At 42.2% G+C, this 11,008-nt stretch overlaps 1 protein-coding gene across 1 annotated transcript in view; it reads right to left on the bottom strand.

Moving 5' to 3' along the window:
* Positions 1-1,970: 1,970 nt before the first annotated feature.
* HECTD4 (HECT domain E3 ubiquitin protein ligase 4) overlaps positions 1,971-11,008 on the bottom strand; it is a 108,375-nt gene continuing 99,337 nt past the window's right edge. The window contains exons 71-76 of the mRNA XM_044989845.1: positions 10,199-10,302; positions 9,050-9,271; positions 7,450-7,616; positions 6,941-7,136; positions 5,936-6,158; positions 1,971-5,245 (exon numbers count right to left, since the gene is read on the bottom strand). Of these exons, the coding sequence (XP_044845780.1) occupies positions 5,109-5,245; positions 5,936-6,158; positions 6,941-7,136; positions 7,450-7,616; positions 9,050-9,271; positions 10,199-10,302 (1,049 nt within the window). The 3' untranslated portion in view covers positions 1,971-5,108. The remainder of the gene's footprint in view (positions 5,246-5,935; positions 6,159-6,940; positions 7,137-7,449; positions 7,617-9,049; positions 9,272-10,198; positions 10,303-11,008) is intronic.

The raw sequence follows: 11,008 nt of genomic DNA, 5'->3' as shown, positions 1-11,008 counted from the left end.
ATTATCCTCATTTTACCAAATTTCTGTGATGCCTATTCTATCACTAGCCTCATTTAATATGAGGCACTCTAGTTCACCCATCTTGTTGTTTAAACTGCTAGCACAAGTATATAAACACTTTAAATACCTGTCACTTTTTAGCTGTCTACCATTATATGATGTAATTGAAGGGGACTTTTTTTCCATTTGACTTTCTCATCAGATCCTCAAGATGGGATGCATAGATAAAGTTTCCCAGAGAGTAGTAGTTAGTGGTTCAGTCATGCTGGAAGGGCACAATGAGTGGAGTCCTGCAGGGATCAGGTCCAGTTCTGTTCAATATCTTCAATGATTTAGATAAAGGCAGAGAGAGGACACTTACAAAGTTTGTGGACAATACCAAGCTGGGAGGGGTTGCAAATGCTTTGGAGGAGAGGATTAAAATTTGAAATGGGCTGAAGTGAAGTAGGATGAAATTAAAAGAACAAATGCAAAGTGCTCCATTTAGGAAGGACGTTGCACCCATGAAATCTGCCTAGGAAGGAGTACTGTGACTGGAAAAGGATCTGGGGGTCATAGTGGACCACAAGCTAACTGAGTCAACAATGTAACACTGTTGCAAAATAAAAGCAAACCTCCTTCTGGGATGTATTAGTAGGAGTGTTGTAAGCAAGACATAAGTAGTAATTCTTCTGCAGTGATTAGGCCTCAACTGGAGTATTGTCCAGTTCTGGGCACCACATTTCAGGAAGATATGGAGAAAGTGCAGAGAAGAGCAACAAAAATGATTAAAGGCTAGAAAACATGACCTCTGAGGGAAGATTGAAAAAACTGGGTTTGTTTAGTCTGGAAAAGAAGACAGAGGGGAGATAAGTTTTCAAGTATGTAGAAGTTGTTACAAGGAGGAGAAAGGAAAATTGTTTTTCTTAACCTCTGAGGATAGGACAAGCAGCAATGGGCTTAAATTGCAGCAAGGAAAATTAACTGTCCAGGTGGTTAAGCACTGGAATAAATTACCTAGGGAGGTTGTGGAATCTCAATCACTGTCTAACCTGCTCTTAAAAAAATCTCCAAGCACATGTCAGGAATGCTCTAGATAGTTAATCCTGCCATGAGTGCAGGGGACTGGACTAGATGACCTCTCAAGGTTCCTTCCAGTTTTATGAAATATCTTCCATCCTCTCCTCCTTACTAGGGCATAGAGAATCTCCATTAATAGAGCCTCTCCTGTCAGCTTTCCCCCAGCCCTTAGTTTAAAAAATGTTCAATAACCTTTTAAGTGCCAGCAATCTGGTTCCATTTTGGTTTAGGTGGAGCCCATCTTTCCTGTATAGGCTCCCCTTTCCCCAGTTCTTAATCTAAACCCTAAGATAAGGGTTCTAAAATGTAAACTAGTTTTTTATAGGCACATCTCAGATTAGGAATTAATGGATGAACAATACAAGTTGTAAATAGTAAAAGTAGCCACAGGTTTCAATGTTTGCAGGGAAGCTGCTTTCTTAGAGCAGTTGTATTTTAGCAATGGAATGGGAACTGGTGCCAAACACTGCTGTGTAGACAAGCCCCCGCTGTAACTGCTTTACAGCCAAACTTCTGAGTGGAATGAACAGCAGACAAGCTGCTTGTCACTCAGTACCATCCCTTACGGCAGCTGTTGCTGCAGGACTTTCACTGCAAGGCACCATTGTCCACACAGGATGTTATTCTGCAGTCACACAAGGGCTTGCCAGGCAGAAACTTGTCCTGGGGACAAGTCTGTACTGGTGCCATTCAGTGTTATGCCTGGGTTACAGTGGCAGATGGTACTGATAAGGAGGGCTCAGTCAGTGTCAGGGAGGTAGCACTGTCAAAGGTTTTCCTTAGAAAAGTCACATAACATCCTTGGTATTACGTAAGTTGCTTCTGCCAGCAGCACACAATGTAACTAAAGCCAGAAGAAGCAGAGAACTAAGATCTAAGTTTAGAAATAAAGACACTGTCAGGATGCTTCCACCCAAAGTAAGCATTTATTAAATACAAGAGAAGCCAATGAAAGGTATTAAACAAGTGGCAATCAACCTGGCAATGGTAGTTTCTGGGGCAGAATACTATGGCTACATCTCTCATTCTCTAGATGAGGTCTAATTGAATACCTTAGTCATGGGGAAATGGTAGGGTGAAAACTTGGAATAAATTAACTAAAAGTGCTGAGCTGCCACATGGGTTTTCTCTACAGGAGCTGTACTGCATTCTTCCTCTTCAAGAGAAACACTACTAGGGTCTGGACTTGACTTTCCCTGTTGTAAAAAATACTTACACCTCTGCTGGAAAGAAATATAAAGAATATTAACCCATAGAAGTAGGGTTTAAAGAAGAATTTCTAGTAGTTTTAATTCTCTCTGAAGACGCAACTTCAAGGTCAGGTTTTCTATGTCCAGCCTCAAGTAATAAGGACACAAAATACAGCTAAAGATGGCTGTGGAGCCTCGTTAAGGCTGTGTATGGTACCAAGATGGACTCCTTGCAGGTACTAGAATAAACACCTGACAGTTTCCACTGCTCTGGATATTTTTACATTCTGAATGAGTATCCAAGTAAAATAAAAAAAAAATCACAAACTAAGGTGTGCTTAGAAAGACAGGCTTACTCCAGGGACTGCCAGGTTCACTGTGAGCACAAGGAACTAACCACGATTAGAAAAGCTTTAGTTCAAGGTCATTGTCACCGAAGCCACAACAGCATTTCATTCCTTTAACCTGTTCTTCCTACCAAGGGATCACACCATTCTTCAAATCAGTCAGAAGTAGATGAAGGTTATTTATTGTTGACACACTTTGCCTGTAGTAAGAAGCTTCATTTACACAGCAGGGTGTAAACAGCATTGACTAAAAGTTTGTTAAATGCAACCATAAATAACTATAATAAATAATATATATCAAGTAACTTTACAGCACACATTTCAGGGCCAAGATGTGGATATGCTTTACTCACATGTGCTTTCTGGAAGGAGAAGCAGAAACATTAGCAGCAGTTATCTTACTCACAGCTGTAATCATATCATAGGAAAGGATTGGCATACCAAAGTCCTCAAACCCCTACCAGTGAGGTATTTGACTGAATTTTGAGTCCACTCAAGTTGTTAGGGGTTTGAAAGGAGATACTTAAACAGTACAAAAATGCTATTCAAACCCCAGAAAGAAAACCAAAGCATTTAATTGTCAGCAAAAGTCGTTCTGCTCTGAAACTCAGATGACATTGTTCATGTTCCCCTTGCTCAGCATCTGTTTGAGAATGCACTTTTTGGATGGGAATAAAGCATTTCAAGCAACATATTGTGCTTAGTTTTCCTCTGGTCTTGGTAAACTTTACACGTTTGCCTTACTTGGAATGATATTTCATCTACATCTATGCTTCTACCAGAAAGTGGACAAGATTCAAGAGTATATATTATTCCTACGTGTTTCTCAGAGGCGAGGGGGAGGGGAATGCTATAGAATGGTGACAGTTCTCCTAACAGGATTTGGAGCCATTGTATGCCAACTACTACTACAGCTGTTACACACACACCCCTTTCCATTCAGTCTCAGAACAACACACACACACACACTTAGTGCCTTTCTCTGTTCTCACACATCCAGCTCTCCAAACATATCACACATCATAATTCCCAATATTCACAGTAATATACAAAAAATACAGCTTTTCAATTCCCATTACAACTGATAAGCCAAACAATTAGTGTATGTCTGTCTTCTAAAGAGACACGTAATACCAACCTTAAAGTACAGTCACACACACAGTCATAGACCTTATGTGGTTAGATGTGCACCAGCAGGAAAATGACTAATCTGTAGCTCAGTACTGGCACTTAACTTACATATAGTACTGAGCCAAGAAGTACAGCAGTAATTTCAGTGTTCTCTTCGGTTCTTGAGCACAAATAGGTTTTTCATACGAGTTCAGTTCTAAATGGTTTATGAAGTGATGCCTCACTTTAAATACACCCAATAAAGGGCAACACTTGTTTGCATTACTGAAGGAAGCTAGATGTGGCGTGTTTTACCGCTGCAGAACACATTCCATAACATACAGAACTGTCACCTCCCCATATTACACCATTATCTTTCTATATAAAATAGAAGCTACATCTTCAATTCAGCAACCGTATGTCTTTATCCCTCTTCTAGGTGTCACATTTTTAGGATAATTTGCTTCCTTTTAGATACATCATTTTTGAGTACAAAAACCAAATCACAGGTGCTTTAATCACTTACTGGTTAATATTTTGAACATGGAATGTGGTATTTTATACACCATAGAGAGAATCCATTCTTTCTTCCAGTATTTAAAAATCAAAGATCAGTGAAGAAATTTTTGTTAGTAGGTTCAGTATCAATCCAGGAATGGCCCGATTAGGACCTAACTATCATATTCTTCCCTGTTCTGGGTTTTTCAGAGTTATCCAACTCTGAAGAGGAAAGTTTGAAAATAAAACATTGAAATTTACTGTGGCAGTTACCAGTGTGTCTGATTTGTATTTAACTAGTTAATCAAGAACATTTCAGGATATGTAAACACCTGTAATTGGGAAGCCTATTTTCTGTTACAAAACCTGTGTGTGTGCGCGCGTGCTGGAAGTTCAGTGTATCGAGTACAGAAAATGAACTCTCAGCTTTCATATGAGAGGGATGTTGTGATTTAAAAAAAAATAATTCTATTTTTGTACTCAGAAATGTTTTAGAGGGAGAATGAGCTCTAATCATTTAGATCTGAGCTCTCAACCTCAGAATAGCCAAGTTTGCTGTGTTTGCATGGGCAACACAATTTTAAATTACAAAATTAGAAATGTACATGTTCAAAGGTCTTTTAAAATTAAATTATACACATCAAACCAGTCTGTACTAAACTATCCTACAAATATTCCACAAACAAGGCAGCAAAATAACCAGTCCACCACAAAATCTACAAATACAAAATGTAAGTCTTCCAGTAATTACTGTAATGGGAACAAAAGTTCAGAAAATAAATTAGTCTCCAATTCTTCATGTACTGTCACTGGAGGTATTTTCAGGTGAATCACAGGGTTTCCAACAGAGCGGACTCATGAAATGAGTCTCCCAAAAGCATCCCTAGTCTTGGTCTTGCCCAACTCAGCCACTAAGTGGATCCTCTCTGTAGTGAACAGCATACCGGAGCTTTTCGAGCATTATATCCAGAGAGGAATATTGAGGAAGCTTTATCATGAACATACATGTTTCAACACGGATGTACCGAGAATCTGGGGAACCTGTAAAGGAACCACATGAAAGACTTGTTAACAGGCTCTGCACTTTGAAGATCTAGTTAAGTTTCTTTTCCAAGAATGTAATTTTCACACTGTTGATATTGACATGTATCAAAGTAATGGAATCCTGTAAATTCTAGGTTCAGGAGACCCACCAAAAAGCCCAATGGAATTTATACTGTTAAGTTTGGTAGGGCCGACACTTGGCTACAGTATCGTCACTTGAAAAGATATTCTGCTCTAAAGGAGCCACATCACGAAATTCCACCACATTCCCTGCCCCTGCGTACATGGCCAAAGGGCAGGTATTTGGAGTCTTCAGAAGATTTATTTTTGCTTGAAGCATCTTATTAGGGCATGGCTTAAAAACAGCCACATTATCTCTCTTGTCATAGTTACAACCATTTCCTAACTGCAATGTGCTTTCTTCTGCACCCTTGTCTACACAGTGGGGTAATGCACACGCTGGGGGTGTGATTTCTAAAATACACTAACGTGTGTGCTAACTGGTCCGTGCACTAAGTTAAACAGCACTCCATATCACGTTAGTGCACTTTACTCCACTGTGCAGACAAGCCCTGAATCTGTCAGCCAAAGAATGTTTTAAAAGGCAGTAAGGATTTCAAATCTAAAAAAGGTCACAAGGTACGAGAGGCTGATTTTATTTATACAAATGTACAGTAAACAACATACCTGCAGCTCCATCTGGGGGTGCAATTTTCATGGGATAAGGTGGGACATGTGCAGTGTCTGGCCCTCCATCTTTACATGGACATGTAAAGGGGATTCGTTCCTGGTTGCAGGCAAACTTGATGAATTTGCAGAGTTCTTCCTGAGTAAACATTTCTAATGCACCCCAGAAAAATTCAATATGTTGGTCTGTTTCCATCAGCCCCACCTGGTACATGGTGTGTGCCTACCAGAGGGAAGGGGACAGGACAGTGAAATTAGATACAGATGAAGAACATGATGTGTATTACTCTCCTTTTCACATCTTCCATCACTTTTATTTTAAAGCAGCAGCGATAATGGAAATCAAACACAGCAGGGTATCCTAACCAATCAGTTTTACCAGTACAAGTTCCACTAGAAATCGATTCACTCAAACTGTTGCACTGTGTACAGTGAGATGTGCCTGGAATTTTGTACCATTCTATCCCAACTGCTTCTATAACAGACTGACCTTTACACAGACCCTTTCTAAACCGCTTCCATGCTGTGTTTTTGTGCACTGTTCTATACCAGCTCAAGGCTGCTGCTGTTGCAAGGCAAACACATCTGAAGAGATCGCACAATATTTTAATACAACGAATTAAAGGTGTTTGATAATGTAAGCCAAAAAAACAACCCCTCTTTGTGGTGCATTGCCTATAACATAACATTAATGTACTTAAAGACCAATGCCAACTAATTCTGAGAAAGTACATTTGCAGAAATTATCCTGCTATATCCCGTGATGGAATTTTAAATAGCTAATGTAATCTTAGCCAAAGAGGCAGATATTGAATAGAGTTTGGTGACGTGGACATTTTTAGAGTTTGATAATTTAAATATTGATTTTAAACAAATTTAAGCCCTGCCTGAAAAACAGAATTGTAGTTTTTGTTGAAACAGAAGCAACTGTGCCAGAAGGTGCTTACCAGTTCGTTACCTTAACTTTAGACATGTACGTTCCAAAGGGACCTCAGCCCAACGTACCTTCAGGAACTCCAGGTTAATGTAAGGTAGCCCACATGTCCTTAGCTCCATTTCTAGAGGAGTCAGTGTTGTTAGAAGCTGCAGGGGTATAATCGACCCCAGGCCAGCACGCACAGCTGTCATGCAGTCAGGATTCTGCAGTTCATGCAGCCTCAGATTCCGGATTGCTGTTGCATATATGTCCTTATTTTCCCAGCTGACATAAGGGATTCAGAAAGAAATGAGTCAGAAGAAAAGTCTTACTCCCCATTACAAGCTGCAATCCCATTTCCTTGCTTTCATAGCTGTGACTGCACACACACAACATGCAGCTATGACTACTAGGAAATGGTCACTGTGCAGTACTGCTCAGCCCTCCATTATTTACAGATGCACAGCGGGATGCTGCAGGTTCCCAGCTCCTGCCAGTCAAAGGTACCGGTATTCCCAGCTTTCACCATTTAGCTGGTGGTTGAAAAGCCATCACATTTACCCTCATGAAACACCCTCCCAACAATGGTGTTACTCACATTACGGGAATGTGCCTGCCTCTAGGACACAGCTCCACCTCCTCGCCGGTCATGCTCAGGTAGGTGAACTTGCAGCACGGTTTGTTAGGACAATCAGGGCTCTCTGTTGCTAGATGCTGGGATGCAATTTCAGCACACAAGGCCTCCAGTTCGGTCTCATCGTTTATCTAGGATGACACGTGATAATATCTAGTAACTTGCACTTTACTGTGCCTTGCTCTTGTTAATCTCTTCAGCCATCACGCCAACATAATGAGTAAAAGGGCAGGTGCCGGCTTCCTCATTTCCCCAGGGGTGCTCGACCCCTGCCCAGCCACAGGCCCCGCCTTCCACAAGCCCCACCTCTTCACCCTGTGCTGCCCCCTCCCCTGAGCACACCCCGCCGTTGGTCTGCCCCCTCCCGCCGTTGGTCTGCCCCCTCCCGCACACCGGTGAACAGCTGATCCACAGCAGGCAGGAGATGTTGGGAGGGAGGGGGAGGAGCTGATCAGTGGGGCTGCTGGTGGGTGCTGAGCACCCACTATTTTTTTTCGATGGGTGCTCCAGCCTCGAAGTGCCCAAAGAGTTGGCGCCTATATCATCCAATGACCATGGCACAGGCACTGAAAGGCACCCTGTCCACGGGTAAGTGAGCGCACGTGGGTACGAGGCGCAAGCACTGTACAGATTACGAATGTGGTATGAAATTTCACATGCTGCATAAAGTAAAATATTTAAGAAGGATAACGAGCATGTCACTTGAGCTGCATTCCAGCTGTGAGGATCTGCTGGGGACTCTCTTAGAGGTTATGCTTTAAAAACCCCAAAACTATCCCTGTGACTCACAGAATGTTTTAAAGATAGTGCCAGCCACTGCTGCATTTCCTTTACTGTGCTAACAGCTACTTTGTGCTGTGCATAAGGACAATTAAAATGTCTATTAGAAACGTGGGGTTATGGGAAATTAACATTTGCCAAGCAGAACACCAAGTTATTAGGAAAAGCAATGTTAGTTTTCACATTTTTAAGGGAATATTATAAAGAGTAATTTAAAAACTAAAGGGCATTTCACAGACCATTTAAAGTTACTACTGTTTTATAGTTCTGCTGACAATTGTGCACCGTACTAACATTTGTGCATGGGATCGCCTACTGCCTGCAATGTTTCGAAGCTAAGAGCTGAATTATGTAATTGATTCACAGCATTAGGTTTCTCCAGATTACTGAATTGCTGGCTAATGAGTAAAACCTGTTGCTACCTAATGTGGAAGCCCTACCACAGTTGATCGTGGCACCTACAGATAAATTGTAAAAGTTAAAAGTTCCTAGTCTCACTGTAAGCAGAGCATGGCCATCCTGGGAGGGATGACAACGTATGATTGAGCGGCTTTCCCATGCCAGCAGGATGTAAAATGACTAAAACTCAGGGTTTCATCCTGCAGTTTCATGCATGATGACAAAGCTTTGCACCCACATGGAGCCGTACTGGCCTTTAACAGGAGTTTGAAGGATCAGGCCCTCAGGCAGTACAATTATGGCAGGGTTTGCTATCAGCAGCTAAGGCCCAGTGCACAAGGGCTATGGGTAAAGAAGACAAAGAAGAAAAGAGGGGAAAAATTACATTTTCAAATTTTTTGACATAATTGTAGGTAAGGATGTCAGCTTCCTGGAGATCAACATCTGGATCCAGTGGTTCTCCTACTAAGGTCTTCCAGAAGGAGGGTAAGAGATCCAGTGGAAGAGGAACGTCAGCTCTAACTGCAATGCCCAGCAGCTGTCCAAAGAAATGAAGCAACTGCTCTTCCGCATAGGTGATAGGACTAGGTGTCAGAATATACTTCCCCTTAATAAAACAAACACAAACATTGAATGATTAGAGAAAACGCCAGAGGTGAATATTTTCAGGAAGTAAGAATTGGCAGATAAGAGGTTTTCAGCCACGTTGAAGCCTCGTTAGTTGCCTGGAACAGAGTTTCTCAAAGCTTTGGGCCCGAAGATACATAAATGTTGGCCCTTAACAACACATTGGGGTGTTGAAGGGGGCTCTGCTTTGAAAAGCTTGGGAAATGCTGGCCTAGTTTTTTTGTATTAGCTTTAATAGTTTAAGGTCTGAAGCATGAAAATGGTAAACAGCCCTGCGGTAGTTTGCATACAGAACTGGATTGTGTTTCTGTTTATGCAGTCTGCTCTGCCCCACCTCAGCAGCACTGCAGGGAAGGAACCATGCCTCAATGTCTGAGCTCTCTGGGACAAGGACCATGTCTTGTCTTGTTTCTGTAAAATGTCTAGCACACAAAATAGGGGCCAAATTCCAATACCCTCACTCACACTGAGTTGGGTCTTACTCCACAAGTAGCACTACTGATTTCAGTGCGGACACTTGTGGAGTAAGAGTGGCAGAATCTGGCCCATAAATAACTTCTCATGAAGAAATACAAGGGACACTCTTGAAATCCAACACTTTAAAGGGTGCTTTGGAGGAGATGAGCTTTGTTCTCAGGTCAGAACTACAGCATGTAGCAGACAGACAAGCACCTTACTTCTTGTGGCCATTTTCTAAACACCATGCAGGGGAACTCACCTACACATTCCCTCCAGTCATTAATGGGAGTTGTATGGCTAACTCCCACATGCATCACTTTGAACCCCCCACTAGTTGTCAGCAATTGAGAGCATTCTAATCCTGCCCTAGTCACTGCGTGCTGATAGCGAGTGTGTCCTTAGTAAGAGGAAAGCACTTTTCTATGAATTCGCCATGGGGATATCGTACCTTATTCTTATTGACTGCAGAGCTGGGGCACAGCAAGAGCAGGGAAAGCGAGGAGCTCTGTAACTCCTTACAGACTTGCCACAGGAAGTGACGAAACGAACCACCTGAAAGAAAGAGGCAACACTTTCACTCTAAGGGTACGTCTACACTACCCGCTGGATCGGCGGGTAGCAATCGATATATTGGGGATCGATTTATTGCGTGTAGTGTAGATGCGATAAATCGATCCCCGATCGCTCTCCCGTCGACTGCTGAACTCCAGCAGTGCGAAAGGTGGAAGCAAAGTCGATGGGGGAGCTGCAGCCATCAATCCAGCGCTGTGAGGACGCAAAGTAAGTCATTTTAATTCGATCTAAGATAAGTCGACTTCAGCAACGCTATTCTCATAGCTGAAGTTGCGTATCTTAGATCAATCCCCCCCACCCAGTGTAGACCAGGCCTAACAAACCACACACTCCCTCTGGCCTCGCTCCTGTTGCCTTCTTGTCCACAGTGTACTATCTCCCTGAAATCAACAAGTAACTCCAATTTCTACAGGTGAAACATGTTTCATTGTGTGTAGGTGGATAACCAAGAGTGAGGAAGATGGCAGCCACCCGTAACCTGTTCATGTGCATGTCTGCACTGCCGTTGTTTAACTGCAGAAGAGAACATTCAGTGGATTGCTTTCCACTGCATTCTCAAGTAATGGTCTTGTCTTCAACCGCTAGCTGTTTATTTAAGGTTATCTGGAGAGATGCAGAAGCAGCAAAGAATCCTGTGGCACCTTATAGACTAACAGACGTAGGCTGTGGCTACACTTAGCACTTC

Source organism: Mauremys mutica, chromosome 16 (genome assembly GCF_020497125.1).
Source record: "Mauremys mutica isolate MM-2020 ecotype Southern chromosome 16, ASM2049712v1, whole genome shotgun sequence".
NCBI classification, from domain to species: domain Eukaryota; kingdom Metazoa; phylum Chordata; order Testudines; family Geoemydidae; genus Mauremys; species Mauremys mutica.
This window is presented reverse-complemented; position numbering and strand designations above follow the sequence as displayed.